Source organism: Aedes albopictus, chromosome 2 (assembly GCF_035046485.1).
Source record: "Aedes albopictus strain Foshan chromosome 2, AalbF5, whole genome shotgun sequence".
NCBI lineage: Eukaryota > Metazoa > Arthropoda > Insecta > Diptera > Culicidae > Aedes > Aedes albopictus.
The window spans coordinates 108,543,297-108,563,925 of NC_085137.1; the positions used below are offsets into that span (position 1 = coordinate 108,543,297).

Genomic DNA, 20,629 nt, shown 5'->3' on the forward strand with positions numbered 1-20,629 from the left:
TGAAGTATGTTTTTCATATGGTGGATTTCTTATAATTTCGAAGCAGCAGCAAATAAGGTATTACGAGTGTTTGAGTGTGTCCACCATACAAACAAGTGAATTGTTAGCTTATCTACATGTATACGCAGATTTAGCAATGGATGAAGTATTATATTTTTGATCCGAACTTACTGAAAATAGCAATTTCAATGTTGGAGTCGATTCGGGGCGAAATGAACACTGGCAATTATGAATGGATGTACGCGCGTTGCATACTGTTAGGCGTTTTAGTGAGTTTGAAAAAAATCAATCCGATTATTTTAATCTAAAATTTATTTAATTAACTTTGAAGTTATGTTAACTCGTCTAAGATGGAGAATTATATCTGTGGTATTGATCTCCGTGGGCAAATTAATTAACTGGTCGATATTCTCGAAGATACAGCATAAAATATGCAGGGGTGTCCATTATGCCCCGATGGGTGTCCAATTCGCCCCGTACCTTTCCTGCCAGGCCCAAAAAACACACTGTTTTCAATTCATTATTTCTTCACAATAATGACATTCTAGCATCTGTAAATGATTGAAATACGTAGGAAACAAGTTAAAGTTGTAAGCCAACTGATAACATGTTAAGTTTTTGTCTGTTACATAGGCCTAACATACTCATTTGCTTAGGGTGTCCATTATGCCCCTAATCCCCCTAATTAGAAAATGACGAGAATAACTGCTTTCACTCATTTGAAATTCGATTTCGATCATAAATCCCGTGCAAGTTTTAAGGTCGGTGCACAGGTAAAAAGTGAGGTTGCACGACACCACTGCTTCGTTACATTATAAAAAATCAAAAACCAAAAAAAAAATGAGGAAATGCTTCCAGTTTCGCCTTAAGCCTAGTAGGATGTTAGTGTCGCTAAACGAACACTGTGCTATCGTGGTGTTCTTAGCCTAACATCTTGGGAGGGTTAAAGGTATCTCAGAAAAAAAGATAAGAAAAAGTTTATCGAAGCGACACGGAAGAACCTATCAACAGAAATCCTAATATCAATAAATACGGTCGATAAGTTAATAGTTGATCTACTGCGAGGTCGTATGGCAACGGTTTCACGCATTCGATGTATTCGTTCAACACATGGCCTTCATGTCTCATTTCATCTTCTATAATCATCACACTTGTTCACAACCTAGCGAATACTATAAATTTTAATTTTTTTACGACAATTTAAAATTTATATTTTTATTTTTTATTTTTTCAGAGATTTTTTTGAGATTTTTTGTAGAGATATAAAAAAACAATCTAATCTAATCAATGAGAATTAACTCAGAAATATAAAGTTGTATTTCCCCAAGAAATCTTAGGCCAAATACGATAGACTCCTGAAATTTTCGATAAGGTATTTTCTCACATTGAGATATCGAAAATGCTTAAAAAACAAAAAAATGAAAAAAATACTAAATTACCCATGAACGAAAATGAAAGGCAATCAAATTCTATACATTTTTGCCATACATTCTAAAAACACGGCAAACACCATGAGCTCAATTTACAGGGCAGGTAGGGAATCGCTTGCTGTCCGAACTCACAAACACTGCTAAATAAAAAAAGAGAGATAACATCTACTGTTTGTAGTTCAGTATACTAGTTATTGAACCGTTGTTGAGTTTTTTATGAATTTTCTTAAATAATTTCCGATTTTTGTTTTATAATTATTATCATATTTATTATGGAAAAACAGATTTACTTGTGGCTTGATAATAAAGGATTTGAAGCCACAACGCAGTAAACAAGACATGGTTGCTCGGAGACACCTATTTTAGACAGGAGAATTCGGAGACAACATTTTAGACAGCAGAAAACAGTAGGAAGATTTACCAAAAGCTCATGTAAAAATATCTATCGACATTACTTTAAGGATAGCTGTGGCTCAACAAATGTAAGTAATAAGGCAACATCAAAAATAAATTCCTGCATTTTTTTACGAAGCATTAGAACAGGTATCTGATTGAATAATCAGAATTTTTCGGCTAGCTTGATGATTTTAATTGAATTTATACGGAAATATATGGAAAATCGGTATAATGGATCTCCGAATATAGTGATGCCTAGTTGGTTTTTTGTTCATAGAAAATTATTCGACCCGTATTATTTTATTCCGTTATTAAGGTGACCAATTTTAAGATAAGGTGGTCCAAAAATTCAAAGTTTTGAAAATCTAAAAATTTACTTAAAAAATATAACTTTTGAACCAAAATTTGGTCAAAATTTCAAATTTATTTTGTATTCGTTTGTTTTTGTATTTTTATTAGAAAAATGGCATAACATACAAAAAAAGCAGATGTTTGTAGAGATTTAGTTTTTGAGATTTACTTTTTTGATCCCGAGGCCATTAAACGTGTTAAAACTATTATTTTTGTTTCTAAACATTTGCCCTTTACAACGAATTTTTCTAAAAAAATGTAAAATTCAATATCTTTTAAACCAAAACAAAAGAAATGAAAATCGATCAACCAAAAGTTTTCATTTTTTGGACATGAAAAGTTTCGATTTTTCGGATTACTCTATGTTAAAATTAGTCACCCCAAGGGCGTAAAAACATAAAAAAAATCAGGTCTCGTTATTTACAACGAACTAAAATCCCACTAAATGCCACGACATTTCTATTGATTGATGATTGGTTTACATCGATTATCTAGGGATTTTTTTTTAATTCCTGGAAACATTCTGTGAATTTTCATAAAATGCTGCAGATCCCAATAAATACTGAAAACGGATTCTCTAGGGGCCTTTCGAAATTCTTCCAGAAGATTTTACAAAAGTCGTTTTTAGTAATTCCTGCAGGCCAAGGGCTGAAAGTCTCTTTAATAAAGACAAATCAATCAATCAATAATTCCTACAGGAGCTTCTTCCAAGAATTTGGCTAACGTATTTTAAACTTCATTGTCTCAAAATTGTCAGAAGCATTCAGTAGCCTTAGAAAATAGTACATGTCTATGTCTGCCTCCAGGAATCTCTCTGTGAGCCTTGGTAGAAATTCTTCAAATTACAAGATTTACCTACAATTCCTTGTAAAAAAAAAGGTTTGCCAAAAGCTGTCTTAAGAATGCCGCAAACAATTTCAGGGATTCACCAAGATTCCAGGATTGTGTAGCGAACCAGAAGTAATGGTTGTATGCCTCTCACGCCGGGGACTTGGGATCGAATCCCACTCCCGACAAACTCACAAAATGTGTTTTTTCTTCGGAAGGGAGGTAAAGCATGGATCCCTAGATAAACTAACCTGAGGCTAAAAATCTTATTAATTTGTAAAAATATATCTTCCAGGGTTTCCCTCAGCATGGCAGTATTTTATCCAAATTTGTCAAGCTAAACTAGCTAAGGATAAATTTTGTCGAAAACGTGATTAGGAAATCTATCAGGCAGTTACCAGAAAATTTTCTTCGTGAAATCTATGATAATTTTCATTAAGTTTTGTCACATCTTCATATTTGCTCCTCAAAATTCACTAAAAGTGCTATGTAGCTATAGATTAAAAATTTCTAAAAGTTATGTTTAGGATTTTGTGAGCTATTGAAACTAACTTAAAAAACTTGTAATTAGAAGGCACGAAATGTTGCTAATTGACAAATTTATGCGTTCTGCTAGGATTAGAACCCACGACTCCGTATTCGCTAGACCGGCGCTTTAACCAACTAAGCCACAGAACAGGTAATAGTTCTGCGGAATAGAAAGCCAAACTAACTCCGAAGCCGCACCGTGAACACTCCTATTTCACAAACTCATCTCTCTTTCGGCTTAGATGCCAATCCACAACACACTCCTGTTTGTGCCCACTAACTACAAGTGCGAGCGAATTATTTATATGAAGCCGAGACTTACTCTCGCACTTCGCATACCTAGCCACCAGGCAGTTTGTTTTGCTGGTGTCTAATTAGTATGCGTCTAAGCCTAAAACTTAACAATCAAATAGAAGATATTTAATGAGTACTACTGAGCTCGCTTAAGAACTGCTAAGAGTTTCGATGGAAATTCTTTAATCTACAACAACAACTGAACTGAACTTTTTTCTCAAAAATCACATCTTCAAAAAATCATTCAAAATTTATAAGGATTTCAAAAGCCTCAACATGTTCTAATAAAAAGGAGAGCTTCCGTAATTAACACTTCTCAAAAGTATGCCAGTATGAGTCCAGGAGCTTTGCAATGAATGTCTTTAAATCTCACCACAACATTTCGAAGGAGATTATTATTGGTTTTGCATCTGAGGAAGATAGTTTGCTCAGTAAATCATTACACCTAATCAAGGAAAAAAAAAGAATCACGAATTATAAAACATATATATATTATTATTATTATTATTATTATTATTATTATTATTATTATTATTATTATTATTATTATTATTATTATTATTTATTAAAGAGGTTTCAACTTGGGTCATTTACCTCTGATCATAAAAAAATGATTCATATTATATCACATGATAAAATTTAAAATTGGTTCCTTTATTGACGTATTTCGTTGAATTCTTATGGGATCAACCGACTAAAAGACCATAACCAAAAAAGTTAAGAGAAATTATTGTTTAAAAAAGTTTTTTGTACAGATCTTAATCCTAAACATAAAAATGGTTCAATCTCACAATACAAACATAATGTATCACCTAAAAAAGTTGTATGTTCACTTTTTAGTCAATAAGGGCTAAATTTCTATACGAAAAAGCACCTATTGTGAGTCACTATATATTTTTAGAACCTTATTGTTGGTACCTAAAATTAACTTCAAAGAAACTTTTTTATATCACCTTTTGACAGCTGAGCAATTGCTTGGCAGTTCTGCCTAGTACAAAATCCGACGGGGGCTGATTCAGCTAATCACTCCCATACAAACTTTAAATTGATTTTTAAATGTGTTCCCGGGCACCAAAATTCATGAAAATTTGGATTACGGCCCAGTTAAGCATGCAGATTCAGAATATGAAGTTATCTCAACACCGCTGAAGAAGCCAATTAGTACTACCGCCGCTAAAGGAGCGTTTATCCTAAAAGTTATCGGAATAGCCTGTCACGTTAACGTGCTCTTAAAATATTCTTGTTTCTAATTGTGTACGTAACTAACGATAGAAAAAGAATAATTAACAACTAAAAGTGTGTATGTATTACAGATCTGATAAATAAATAAATAAAGTCGAACTTCATTCAAAAGGAATTTTAAATCTTGAGAAACATTCCACAGATCGAATTCAAAAGTCAATCCAATAGAAAGCTCTGAAACAATCAAACCGGCGAAACCACTCTCAAATAAAACTGTCGTCATCCGGCATAACAGGGATTTAAATTAAACGGAACATCTCATTTCCCATCTGGGCGAAGCACCGACAAATCCCACTCAGGTGGCATAACCGCAATCAAAATCGCTCTCACCTGTGGTGTGCAGAAAGAGCGAACAACGTGGTACAAACGAAAAAAAAAGCAAGAAAACATCAAACGCTTTGTCATCGACTTACCTTTCTCATCGGCATTATGAGCGTACTGGTGGACACCACGTTGGTGGGCGTCTTCTGCGGCTGCGGCGGTAGTCCCGGCTGCTGCTGCGGTACCGGCTGCTGTTGCCGCATCGGTACCATGGCCCCAATGGCCCCATTCAACCCGAGCGCGGTCAACTGCTGGGTCTGGGTCTGGGGCGTGCCGGGGATTGCCGACTGGGTGTGCTGTGGCTGCTGGGCGGCCGCCATCGGCTGCTGGCCCAGGTTCAGATGGGCCGCCGGATGGTGGGCCATGAAGCTGCGTAGATTAAGAGGGGTGAACATGGCGGCAGCGGCCGCTGGATGTAGGGGTTGATGCTGCATGGCAGCAGCGGCTGCCACTGCTGCGGCTGGATTGTGCAGCGCGGCCGCAGGATGGTGCTGATGCAGCTGGTGCTGATGGTGGTAGGAAGCAGCCTGCTGACTGGCCTGTTGTTGGCCGGCAGTCTGAACCTGTGGCGGCGGCTGAACCGCTGCGGCCGCAATCTGAGGCTGATGGAAGCCGGCCGTAGCCGGATTGAACGGAACCGCCAGCATTTTTTGGAGGCCCATCCCCGGGACACCCCACGGTATATACCAGGAACCAGGATGGTGCTGCATCTTCGCTTCGTTAACTTCTTAAAAATTTCTTCACTTGGTAATCACACTTTTAATATTCCAACAACTTCTTCCTTTGCTTTAAGCTATGCGCTTTTTCTCTCACAGGATATCACTATCAATCATTTACATTAGAATGGAATCACAAGACAAATCACACTTCAACTTCCAACGGAAACCCCAACAACAGGTAGCACAGACGTGCGACACCCTCCGGTAGCACAACTCTTGGCAGCTTCTCGCAGTGCCCGCGGAATTCCCCAGCCTTGACGGGTCGACTGACGGGGAAGCGTAAACAAAACCGACGATGATGGAACCGACTACGAACACCGTGAAAAAAAGAAATCGAACTCACGCGCCTCGCGCTGAAAGAAAGTAAAAATCCGGATACACGATCGCTGATCGTCACGCCGCCTCCGAGACTGAAAGGCAACTAACAGCCAAATAAATTCAATCTCCAAGCATCGACAGCGCGCACAACGCAGCAGCTTAACGCGGCTCCACCTGAAACACGCTGCTGCGACTGGGGGCTTCTTCTCTCGCGATTTCACGGCGCGCGCGCACTCACTCTCAGCTCAGTCAGACTCAGCAGCAGCAGATCCACTCACGGTGCGCACGGGGGCACCGGACGCTCTCTTTGGTCTACTTGGCGGCGGCACACTTCACCGCAGCAGCAGAGGTCCCAAGTTGGCGCGGCGATGGCCCTATTCTCCGCGGACGGCTGTGCTGATAAGGCGGGACCGGCTTAGCGCAGAAGCTCATCCAAGCTCAGCGGGGTCTGTCCGCCCCGAACTCGCACCGGGCCGTCGTCGTCGTCGACTTATGGAGCTGTTGCATAACCTTTCGGAATGACTCGTCGTTAATTATTCGTTATTTATCTTCACTTAACAGCCTCAGTGTAGAAGTCCGTCCGTGCGCTTGTTCTCTGGGGTCAACCAGGGCGGTGATGATGATGATGACTATGGTGACGATGGCAGCCGGAGAGTAAATTAAATTAACAACACATGTACTGACACATACTCGTAGTTGTTCACCGCGGCAGCGGCGGATGGGACGGAATAGTGGTGACCGATAGTGTGGAGTAGCTCTGTTCGCGGGATATCATCAGATCAGAACTGGCTGCTGCTGTTGTACGGCCAAATGTTGCCACACGATGCACAGCGACAAAAAGGTCGTCATCGGTTCAAGTTCGAAAATTGGGAAGATACAGAAGAGACGGGAAAAAATATGGTGATATAATTAGTGTTGTGATTAATTAGTAAAACAGAAGTGGTTCTTGAGTTCTTTCGCTTTGTCTCTCTCTCTCGCCCTCGCTGTGTCGTGGGGGGAAATTGCTGCGCGGACTGGTGGTGATGGTAGTTTGCTCTTTGCTAAGTTGTTCTTTTGCTATGTCGTCTGTTGTTGTTGGATGCTGGGGCGGGTTGGCTGGTTGGGACGGTGATGGTGCTGATGTACGACACGGCTCATAGGAGGAAGATGATGGTGATTGAAATGGAGGCTTTGGGGGAAAATAATTGGTGGTGATGGCAGAGAGATTTAGTGTCACTTTTCAGTTGATTAAGCTGTACATATTGGCCTCGAAATATTTTGGTTTTATAGGACTGACGGCTACTAACAGTGGCAATTTATTTGATGGTAGAATAGGACCCACTAAAATCAGTTGTTTCATTGTCATTTGTTTTGACTTTTGAGAAGTATTTTTACAGCATAATGCCTTTATCTTGCCAATGTCGAGTACTCGAGGTTTAAAGATTACATGCTATAAATAGATTGAGGCTTTGAAAATGCTTTTTCGCACCAGTATTGAGAACGACATGTTACATTAGGGGCATGTGATAGAATAGAGTCTCAAAACAATGAAGTAAAAGCAAAAAGTATTGAAATTTATACATTTATACACCACTGAAAGCTGAAACCTAAAATTAAGACATTTTCGTAAACTTTTCTACATGCATTAAGTCCATTGTTATGCTGTAGAATATTACAATATTCTCGGGCCCGTGGCGCAGTGGTCATACGTTCGCTTCATAAGTGAATGGTCATGGGTTCGATCCCAGCCCAGCACTTGCAACTTTTCGTTAGTTGCTCTTCCCCGGAGAGCGGCTAATACTGACGCTCTAACGACCCGGATAGTTGGAAATCAGCGAATGGCAACTCAATCAGGCCCAGATGCCCGGAAGCAGGGCCGATAAAATATTTTTGATTATCTAATCATTTTGTGGATATTATGAAGTACTTACAGGTATACCTCGGTTTAGTGGACATTTCAATTTTCGACATGTCTCTAAATTAAAGCATTTTTTTTATTTTATTTATATTTAAATTGTTTGGTGTACCAAAACATATAAAACCTGCATGAAAATTGAGTTTTCGATAAAAGGTTCGGAGCTATTGGCATTGTATCAATAATTCTCGCTCAATAATGAATAGACCACTATCTCGCTAGCTTGTCACCATAAAAATCTTCTGCCTCCAAAATTCGTATGTTTGATTCAAAAGTCAATATTTTAAGTAATGGGCAATAACACAATGTAGACAACGTCACAAAGTTAAGAAAGTCATTGAGGGATTCCTTTGAAAATGTCTCCGAGGGTTTATCCTGCAATTCCTTTACGAATTGCTTCAAAAATCTTCCTTTACGAATTGCTTCTGAAATTCCTCAAGGGGTTCCTTCTGAAATTTCTCAAGGGGTTCGGAAATTTAAAGATTCGTGATAAGCACTTGGTTACTGGTTGTGCTGCATTTGACCAACGATTTTTCTATACGAGTAGTGTAGGTTTATGCAACAATCTGCTAGGTCACTTTTTGTTGCAATTCTGCGGTGTTTTCTAAAAGTAAGTGAACCCAGAATTCTCAACTTTATAACGATAGTCTCCGATGAAAACTTCCCAAATATAATCATCATATTACAGATTATTTCAGAAAATCTTTCGTGTGTTGCTCCAGACGCGTTACAAAGAATTTTAAATAAATTATAAATTGCTCCAATTTCTCCATGATTTCTCACAAATCATCTCAGAGATAGTTTGAGAAATTCGCCCAGGGATTACTTTAAAAATTCCTCTGAATGTTTGTTCAGAAATTTCTCTAGGCATTCGTTTGGAAAATATGTTGGAGATTCCTTTGGAAAATCTACCAAAAATATCTTCACAAATTCTTCAAACTTCCTAAAAAAACTTTCGGAAATTTGTCTGATTATTCAGCCAAAAAAATCTTCGAAAACTTTCTTCAAGGACATGTTTGGAAATTCCTCCTATTCTACAAGTTTCACAAAGAATTCTATGAAAGCATTTAACTGGTATGATTTACTTCTGGTATTCCTCCATTTTATAAAAAAAAAATTCCTGGATTTGAGTTGAAATTCCTCCATGGATTCTTTCTAAAATTTGTTCAGAGATTGCTTAAAAAATGTTTATCGACATTTATTCAGACATTTCTCAAGAACTTCCTTTCATAAAACTTTCAGTGATGCCTTCAGAAACTGTTCCAGAATTTTACAGAAAATGTTCCACAAAATTGTACTGGGGTTATTTTGCAAATTTTTCCAAAGAATTCACTAAAAATTTCCCCAGCAACTTTCAATTTCTCCAGCAATTCCACTAGCGATTGCTCCAGAAATTTCGCAAATAGTTGTGCAAGAAAGTTATGTATGAGTTTCTGAAGAAATTCCTCCAGGAATTGCTTAGATAATCCTCCTGAGATTTACCCTATTTTTTCGAGACTTTTCTAGTTTTTTTACCGAAATATCCTCATCATCATTCTCTTAAACCATCTTCCAAGGATTTATTCCAAAACTTTCTCCGGGGTTTAGTTTAGAAATTGCTCCAGAAATTTTTTATTTGAAAATTGTAATTCCTGTCAGATAATCTTTGTTTTAATGTGGGATCATTTCAGGAATTTTCTGCAGGGATTCCAATAGAAACTGTTTCTTTACATTTCTTTTCGAGGGATTCTTTCAGAAAATATCTTATGGCTTTTATTACAAATTTGACTAATAATTTCTTCAGAAATATTCCCAGAGATTTCTTTACAATTTTCCCCAAGGACTACTTTGAAACAACTTCCACGGATTTTTTGAATATTCTTTCATGTCCCTTGCTGAAATTCATCCTAGGATTCATTTGAAAATATTTTCACGAGTTCCTTAAAAAAATCTCCCAGGCATTCTTAAAAGAAAATCTTTCGGGGACTCCTTTGGAAATTCCGCGTAGTTTAAAAAAATAATCCAGGAAATACTAAAGAAATTCAGTCTGAAATTCTTTCACAAAATCTTCTAAGGTTTCCTTTAGACTTCAGAATTTCGTCCGGAAATTTCTCAAAGAACTCCTTACTCTCTCACGGATAGCTTCCAAAAATGTGGCATGGATGCCTGTAGAAAAGACATCATGGATTCCTTTCAAAAACATATTGCATAGATTGTTCCACAAATTCATCTACGAATTTCTACAATTTTTTAGAGATTCCTCCAGAAATTTGTCAAAGAATTAATCTAGAAAACCTTCCATGAAATTACCCCATGGTATTTTTTTTTTTTTTTTGAATATGATACGAATATTATAAGAATCAGAAATTCAGAACTTCCGCAAAATTTTCTCAGAATCTTTTCAAAGTAATTTCTTCAAGGATTTTTTTTAGAAATTCTCAAGATTTCTTCACATTCCTTTGAATATTCCTTCAAGACATTCCTCTTCCAGAAATTACTCCAAGGGTTTCTTCAGAAAGTCTTAGAAAATCCTTCAAGGATTCTTTAAGATGTATTTCTACAGATTCTTTCAGAGATTCTTATCTAACGGAAAAGCTGGAAGATTTTCTTGCAGAGATTCCTGCAGAAATTCAAACAGAGATTTCATCAGAAATTCCACCGGGTAAGCCTTTATGTATTTTCTCAGAAATTTCTCCTGGATTTCTTCCCAGCTTACCTCTAGGAATTTCTCTATGGATTCCTCCAGAAGATGATTAAAACAATTGTTTAGGATTTTTATTAGGGGATTTCCCCAGGATTTTTTTTTTTCAAAAATATATCAAGAGGTTTTGTTAGGTATTCCACCATTGATTTCCTTCAGGTATTAATTCAGAATTTCTACAGAAAATTCATTTATGAATTCTTAACATATTCCGGATTTCAGAAATGCTTTCAAGAATTCATTCAAAAATTATAATCAGATTTTCTAAAATATCTTCAGCGATACCTTCAAAAATATCGTTGGAGACTTTATAAATATTTCTAGAATAACTTAAAAAAATTCAACAAAGATTTCAAGTTGTTCCATGGATCCATTCAGAAATTGTTCCAAATGTTTTTTTTTTCAGGAATTGCCCAAGCGGTTTTTTCAGATATTCCTTCAGGAATTCATCCATGGAAATGTACCAGTGCAGAAGCGCTGCAATCAGGGAATCTTGACTAACTAGCTCTGATTTTACCTTTCAGAGCAATGTCGAAACGTTTAAAAAAAAAAAACAACGAGCCAATTACATGTTTTAGTGTTGAGCTTCATTTATCTTAAATGATTGTTTGCCATGTAATTGCTCAAAATAATAATAATAAAAAAGAAAACCGTTTCTTTATTCCAAAGAATAGTCGAACGACAAAAAAGATTTCTAGAGGGTTCATTTGAAAAATTTCGGAAGAAATCTCTGGGGGAAGGTTTTTCAAAAGAGTTCATAGAATATGAAATAGAAGAATTATTGGTGAAGTTTTTTTTTCAATCAATTGATAAATAATCTCTGAAAAAAAAGTCTAAAACTATTGCGATTTTTTTATGTTTATTGATAGAATCCCTGGAGGTTTTCAAAGCCGGATTATAAAAAAAATGGTTCTCTTTAAAAAAAAATCATAGGAAAATGGATTTGCTAAAGGAATTTCCGAAGGAATCCGTGGATTTTTTTTTAATTTACGTAGAAAAACATGGAAGATTTTCTCAGCAATTCTTTTGAAGATTTGCTGATGGAATCCTTGTCGAAATTTCTGCGTGATTACTAAAGGAATTCCTGAATCAACTCCCAGTTTCTGAATTTATCTCTTAGTAAAATTTTCAAATGAATTCCTGAAAGATTTTTTTTTTCTTGAATAATCCCAAGAGGAATTTCGACAGAAATTCCTGAAAAAAAATCTGAAGGATCCCTGGATATATCTATAGGAATCCATGAGGGCATTCAGACCGGCTTGGCTACTACTTCTGATTCGTAAGCAGAAGGTTCTTGGTCCAATTGCTAACCCATCTCATTACTCCTATACTATTCTTTCTACTTCCTCCCTCTTCTCTACATTATCATTACCATCTCTAGAACAAGAATCAGGCTGAAAAATACGTTGCGCTTCCTGTTAACTTCACAGAACGATACAGTCTGTCATATTGCTTCTACAATACTCAGTGGTATACACGATCTGCAGTGGTCAAGCGATTGCATCATCACTTTCTTCCCCATCTACATATTGACTTGCAATCTGACGTAGTAAGCGTCACTCTCACCTAAAAATTGCATAACCCAAATACTCAATGAATTCGGAGCAATTCTATATTCAACTATTCTAGCAAGAAACCTAGTGCCCCTATTGTTCGGTATCCGTATCAATGCTATATCAAGAGCCCTCCATACCGTGGTGGAAAGACTTCCATCATATCTCATAACAGCTCTTCAAATCTCGTTACCCGCTCCGAATGGCGGCGCTACTTCAGACGTGGGTCAAAACACTTCGAGTGAGAGTAGAGCGCTATTCAGTAGGTAGACCCTATTCCGCCGAGCGTCTGAAGCGCCTCTCCAAATTTTGAATCGTCACCGCCTTGTTTTTTTTTTCACCATTCAATTTTTTCCACTTAGTTTATTAGTCGATGAGTAGCCGTATTTTGTTCCAGCACGCAACTCACACACATCATGTAGTTTAATTCACGAAGAAAAGTAAACATCACCACTTAAGTACAATGATCGGACACCTCATTTAACACCACGACGACGGATTGCCCGAGGATCGTCGTTTACTTTTTGTTGCATCAAGTAAAAAAAAGTCGACTAAACGTTGAACATTAAGTGCATTTTTTTTTGCTGATGCAGCGTGGATTCTTCTGCGGCGCCGAGTTCGCGTTTTGCCATTTTTTTCTATTTTGTTGATTTACGATGTTGATAGAGAGCAAAACAAAACAGACTACAACGCGCGCGATGATCGGGTCTAGTTAACACGGGTGCGCGCGCGCGTCGAATACCTTGGTAAGTACCAACTTTTCTGCCGGGTCATTGGTGGAAATTGGTTGGACACACTTATTCATGCTCGTGGATCACAATCGATATAAGTACGGAGGGGTGATATCGGTTGTAACATTTCAAAAGGGAATAAAAAGATATTAAAAAAAACAAAACTGAAACCAGTCTATCTTCTATGGTTGTATAGAATTGCATCAAATACAACACATTTGACTGGGTAGAAAGGTTCGGCTTACAAAAAGGAATCGTGCCTTTTTGAAATGTGCGGTATGATTTGGAGATATGCAAGGAGAATTGATTAGCTGGTTCGTTGGTTCGTAATGTTGGGGTAATAAAGTCCCTCCAATTGGCGATGTATGTCATACTTCAGCGTGTAAATTGATATATGTAGTTTTTTTTACTATGTTTTGAGTCGCTCAATCGATTGTTGAAGTGAGGTCAAGGTCAGCAAATGATCGATTGATTACGTTTTTAAGAGTGGAGTTTTTAAAATGATTCGCATGCGGTTGTACTGGTTCAGCACGATTTGCATACCTTACCAACCATGACAATCAAATCTGCAGATATTGATCGTACAAGGGGTCAAGTACAGAGCTTCATGAGCAATGTTACTTTACTCGGGTTCAATTGCACTCGCTTATTTGCGCCGGCGTCAACGTTTTTATTTGACAAAATTGTCTCTCTTATTGGCGATACACGCACATCCCATGGTGGTTTTTATAAAATAATTTCTGAAGAAATTGCTGTTACTTCTGAAAGTTGCTTTCTTGAAAATTCGTGTTGGAATGTCAGGGGATTTTTTATCAGAATTATAGGAAAAGTCCATGTGAAAAAATTGTTTCATAATGGGGTCTTTAGAAATATTTTAAAAGACTATCTGTAGTAATTTCAGAAGGAATTCCTGGAGGAATTTTTAAATGACTTTCTGAAGGATTTTTTTGATTGTGCTCCTGGAACAAATTCTGACAAAACCTTGAGTCGAATTTCTGTTGAAATCTCTGAAGGACTTTTTTGGATTTTTGAAGGAATCCCTGTAGTTAACAAGAAAAAAAAACATAGTAAATATTCCTAGAAGAAGCTTCAAGAAGCTTCTAAATGAATTTCTGGAGGAAATTTTGAAAGAATTTCTGAGAAAATGCTTGAAGGAATTTTTTGAAAAAGTTCCTGAAGGAATCTCTGCATAAATTTCTAAAGGAATCCCTGGAGGCATCCCTGCTGGAACTACCGAATCCTTGGAAAAATTCTCTACGAAATTTCTAAAGATGTTTCTTCATGAATTTCAAATGGAATCCCTGCAGTAATTCCCGAAGGAATCCTTGGAAGAGTTCGTGAAGGAATACCAGTACGAAAACTTGATGGAATCTCTCAAAGATTTTTTGAGAAGTCATTGGAGGAGTTTGAAAAAGAAACCTTGAAAGAAAGAAAAAAATCGGCCATTGAGGAGTTTCTTATAGAATTCATGGAATATTTTTCAAAGCTAATAATTTGGAGAAATTGCTGGAAGAATTCCGAAATGAATATTTGAATGAACCCCTGGATTTTTTTTTCAAAGAGTTCGTGAAACAATTTCTAAAAGAATCCGTGTAAGATACACCAGGGCAAGTTGAAACGGGTGGGGCATGATGAAACAGCGGGTGAACATGATGGTTTCTATTGATGATAAACAATTTGGTCGCCATAACACATAGTTTTTGATTCAAACAATCTTTTAGTGAAGGATAAATTTCCAAATTTTATTGAAATCTATTTCAAAACTTCGCGTTTCATCTTGCCCCACCCGTTTCAACTTGCCCCGGTGTACCTTAATAATTTTGGAAGGTATTCATAGGAGATTTATATCTGGAGGAATCTCTACAGGAATATCTGGAACAATCATTGAAAGACTTTCTTGTGTAAAAAACTTAGAAGATATTTCTGTTGGAATACTGATTTTCTGACTATCTTGAAGAATCACTGGAATGATTTCTAAAGGAATCCATGAAACATTTTCACATGAACTACCGGAAAGATAACTGAAAAAATCCATAGGGGAGTTTCTGAGGAAATTGGAAGAGGTTATGACGAATCCTTAAATACACTTTTGGATGAATGTATAGAGGGATTTGTGAAGGAAATTTGAGAAAAAATTTCGAAATGTGGAATTTCTGGATCAATCCATGCAAGATTTTCATAGAATTTCAAGGGATATCTCTAGAGGACTTGGTTGAAGAATTTTCAAAAAAATTTCTAAAGAAATTCCTAAGAGATTTTTTGAAAGAATCCCTTGAGAATTTTCTTTGAGAGTTATTACGAATTTTTCAAGAAAATTTCAAAAGAATTTCTAAAGGAATCTATGGAAAATTTTATTAAAAAATCCCTGGAAGATTAGACAAATTTTAAATGAGGAATTGAGGAATCTCCAAAAGCAGCCCCGGGAATTTCTGAAAGAGCCTCTGGAAATTTCGGAAGCATTTCTAAATAAATATATAGAGGAATTCTGTAGAAATTCTGGCTTGTTTTTGCAGCAAGCTATGCAAGATTTTCTATTGGAATTCTTTGTTAAATCTCCGGACGAATCCCAAATGGAAATTCTTATGGCATTCCATTTCTAAAACAACTCCTTTAAAAAAATTCTGAATGAAATTTTGGAACAGGATTTGAAAAAAAAGCCGTAAAATGATGCCTGGGTAATTTTATGGAGGAATTTTTAGAGAAATTTAAAAAAAAAATCACAAGAGGAAACTTTGAAACTCCCCGGAAGATTTTTCGAAAGCAATATCTGAAAAGTTTATTCAAATAATCTATTAGAAAATCAAATAATCTATTAGAAAATGTTTGGATAAATAAATGATGGCATATCTGAAGGATTCTCTGGATGAATTTCTGAACGTATCTGTAGTAAGCGGGTGAACTGTATCCATGCTTATTTTTCTAAAAGTTTCATTCATATGTTTTGCTCAATTTTCTTAGTTATCCTTGAAGAAATTTTCCGAATGAATCTTTGGTAGATTTCAAAAAAACATAAACGAATTCTTGTAGCGATTTCCGGCGGAATCTTTGGGGAAACTTTCTAAGTAATCCACGGCGGAGTTTGTGAGGTAATTTTTGGATTTTTTTTTTCTGGAAATACTCCGAAAAAAAATCAGATGGAACTGACGACTATACTCTGAGAGAATCCTTTAAGAAATTTCTGAATAAATATCTGGAGGATTTCCTGACCTTGGACGAAATTCTGAAAGAATCCATGTTAAATGTTTACAGAAATCCATGACGCAATTTTGGATGGAATTAATGAAGATTTTTGAAGAAATTTTTGGGGAATCAATAGGGGCATTTCATAAGCAATCAAGCAAATAACATCAAAAACATTTTCAAATACAAGCTTACACATGAGCAAAATTTCATTTGAATTGAAAAAAAAATCGTGTAGATTTGTGCGTTAAGCTGGAAATGTTATTTTGAGTTTTATCACGATTCAATGTATTGAAGAATCATGGTAGGCACATGAAAGAAATTTAAGAAGGAATTGCGAATCTTTTTAGCAGGCTTTTAAAAGCTTTAGGGACAAGTAATGCGGATTCCCGGATAAACTGATACGATTGATGAAAGCGACGATGGAACGAGTGATGTGCGTACTTCGAGTATTAGGGATACTCTCGAGTCTCTTCGGATCTCGACGAGAGGTAGGGCAAAGGTCTTTCGTGCTTGCTGTTTAAAGGGTGTAATAAAGAGAGCAGGATAAACACGAGTGGAACGATTTTCACGAAATCTGTACAGCTGCTTGGTTTCGCTGATGGTACAGATATTCCCGACCAGAAGCACCTAACAAGATAATAACAAAAGTATAACAACTGTTGTTAGAAATAACAGAATTTGATATGATTTTGTTCTAAGGATTTTTATAGGTTAATAATCATAACAAAATTGTATCAAAATTTAATATTATTTTAAAAACAAAATTATAACAAAACTTGTTTGATTTTTTCAAACACATGTATAACAACATTTGTTATATTTTGCATTATAATATTATTGCTTCTAACATAATTTCGTAACACGTTTATTGCAATCTTTGTTATATTTTTGTAGCAAAACTATTTCAGGATTTGCATGATTTTTTTATGTTGTCCCGAAAATGGTTGATAATTCTTGTTATTTTGATCACCCGAGCCAAGAGATTTATAACAAAACTTGTAACAAATTGGTTCTGAAATATATAACAGAACTTGTTATAATTTTGTTATGATATCAAATGTCAAGTCTAACAAAATTTTATATAATCTTGTTATGATTATATCTCAACTTGTTATTTTTTTGTTTAAATTGGAACGAGTTTTGTTAGATTTTTTGTTATTTTAACTACTAACGGTATATGTTTTATAACAACCGTTATAACAAAAATAATTGTAACAAAATAACGCAGCCTGTAATAAATTTGTTTTTCCCATCTAGTCGGATTACGGCTAGCAAGGCCGCAAGAATGAAGCCAGGCGAATCAGATTAGTCATTAACGTGTCGAAGACAATGTACATGATGGCAAAGAGCTGCAGGGAGGAATCACCGCGCCCTCCACCCCGAATTTCTATCGACGGTTTTGAAATCGAGGCGGTTGAAGAATTCGAGTATTTGGGCTCACTGGTGACCGCCGCCAACGACACCAGCAGAGAAATTTAGAGACGCATTGTGGCAGAAAATCGTGCTTACTTTGGACTCCGCAGAAATCTACGATCGAATAAAGTTCGCCGTAACACGAAGTTAACTATCTAAAAAACGCTAATTGGACCGGTCGTCCTCTATGAGCACGAAACATGGACCCTACGTGCAGAGAACCAACGCGCCCTTGGAGTTTTCGAACGGAAGGTGTTGCGTACCATCTACGGCGAAGTGCAGATGGAAGACGGGACTTGGAGAAGGCGAATGAACCACGAGCTGCATCAGCTGCTGAGAGAACCAACCATCGTCCATACCGCGAAAATCGGTAGGCTACGGTGGGCAGGTCACGTCATCAGGATGTCAGATAGCAACCCAACTAAAATGGTTCTCGAGAGTCATCCGACAGGTACAAGAAGACGTGGAGCAGCAGCGATCAAGTGGAGGATCTGCGGACCCTTTGCAAACTGCAAAACTGGAGACACACAGCCATGGACCGAGTAGAATGGAGACAACTCCTGTGTACAGCAGAGGTCACTCAGGCCTTAGTCTGACCGGTAATGTAAGTAACCTTAAATACTACTTTATACGATGTAATACGTGCATCCATATGCGACTCCTGGTTGTCTGGGCAGTGATGGCATTCCAATTCAGCAAATGCAAATCAGTTCCAGGCGGACGAAATAAAGAACCACTGCGAAAATCGACGTACGACAACTTCAGAAAAACTTGTGTTCGACAACGATTCAGTCACTCTGACTTTGTGACTACATGATTTGCTGTTTACCATGGCCTATACCATTTGTCATAGTCACACTTTGTAAATAGCAACCAACACTGGAGCATTGATTGTTGCTGCAGTATACTGCAGTGGAAATCCCTTTTCCACCGGTTACCACTCAAAAACCATCTTTTAACGGATTTTCTCCTCACGATGTCGATCAACACGCAATCGCTTTCAATCGCTATGCATCTTCTAGGTCGCCAGAATTTCCATTGAACGCTTTTGGCACTACTAGCAGCTGAAGGTAGAGCAGTTCTGAGCTCGACACCGTCATTACCATCAATTTATGTAGGTACCTGTTCTTAGTCTGTACGATTAGAGTAGTGTGACGACACGAAAGTGGTGGTGGCGGTGCTGCCGCTGCTGCTGCAGTAACGCCAAAGTAAGTGTATTCGCTTGCAGTTATAATCGTCAGCCCAGCCAAGCCGGCTCGCCGTTGTTGATGAACGAGAAAACGTTTTACGGCTCAAGGTTCACCAGTTTTGCTTGCCGTCCGTCCGTAGTCCGTGAGAGCGCAGCCAAATCTAAAGACTGCGAGCAAGCATATGTTCTGAGGTGCATGGTGAAAAAAATTGATTTAGAATTCGTATCGTTTTGTTGGTTCTCGCGGTTCTCGCCGTGCTGTTGTTCCATGCCACTTTTGACCCAGATTGCGGGTGACAGTGAAGGCTTTCAGACGCGCCGCGCCGTCTAAGGAACACAGCTCTCACGAGTCAGGTGAAACCGTAGATCAGAACAGGAAGAAAGGGGTTTTACGACTATTAAGTTTACTTAGTATAGTTTAACCCTGTTAGATCTTTTTTTTTGCAGTGTAGTGCAAGTTAGTGCAGCATATTTTGATGTAAAGTTAAGTATATGGTTAAAAAAGTAATATGCTTGATTTACAAAAGAGGTTAGTTTTTCTATGGTCGCTTAATACCAACTGCTTTCGGGTATCTAAACCGAATAAAACCTTCGCTGGTGATGGATTGTTACTTAGGGTAAGATGAATCCAAACGTGTGACACCCGGGAGACAGATATATTGCTCGCAATGATGAAAGCGAATGGAAGCGAAAACCGTCTCGGAAATATGGTCCCATATTTGTGAGAAATCGCAGCGCTATCCCGGATTTAGCGACATAACGATTCTACAATTGTTCATTCCATCCAACGAGGACAAGGGATGATAATGCATTAATCCGGGACTCGTAGCCGCTAGTATGGTTTCAGCTAGTATGTAGGTATGGCTGCGGGCGTGGGGAAAAGTGCTTTACTAAGCACTTTGATTGATTGCTCAGCAAGGTCCGATTGATCACTCGTCGTACATATAGCCTTCCGGATGTGAACTTTTTATTCCTGGCCAAGTGGTCGTGAGGGGCACAATTGGATTATATGGCCACGCTTGGTTTAGTTTGTAGAAAAACGTTGGTTGATGGAGTCGCTTTTTTATTTCGAAGAAATGCCAGGAGCAAATGGTGGGATAAAACCATTGAAATTCGGCTAAAAAATGGATTTTGGTTTATGACCAATTTTGCACTGGAATAACAGAGAGCAGTCTTGCAAAAACACAAAAACAGAATCAATAAATAGAATAACAACTTTAGATTCTAGTAATATTTAAATGCTTTTCTTCTTCTTCTTCATCATCTTCTTTGTGACTCTACGTCCCCACTGGGAATTAGCCTGCCTCGCTTCAACTTAGTGTTCTTCGAGCCCTTCCAGTTATTAATTGAAGGGCTTTCTTTGCATGCCATTGCATGAATTTGTAAATTGTAAGGCAAGAACAATGATACACTATGCCCAGGGAATCGAGAAAATTTTCTCGACCGGAACGGGAATCGAACCCGCAGCCTCCGGATTGGCGATCCATAGCCTTAACCACTGGGCTAACCGGATCAATTAAATGAAAGGTAAAATTACCTTGAATTGAATTAAATAAAAT

General features: G+C 37.5%; 1 protein-coding gene across 3 annotated transcripts in view; it reads right to left on the reverse strand.

The window, feature by feature from the left end:
• The window catches only part of LOC109421283 (pseudouridylate synthase RPUSD2), a 646,492-nt gene that overhangs the window by 487,083 nt on the left and 138,780 nt on the right, over positions 1–20,629 (reverse strand). For 2 of the 3 annotated variants that reach the window (XM_062850211.1, XM_062850210.1), the window contains exon 2: positions 5,483–7,222. In XM_062850211.1, the coding sequence (XP_062706195.1) occupies positions 5,483–6,100 (618 nt within the window). In that variant the 5' untranslated portion in view covers positions 6,101–7,222. The remainder of the gene's footprint in view (positions 1–5,482; positions 7,223–20,629) is intronic. The other variant, XM_029852879.2, reaches the window with a different exon arrangement.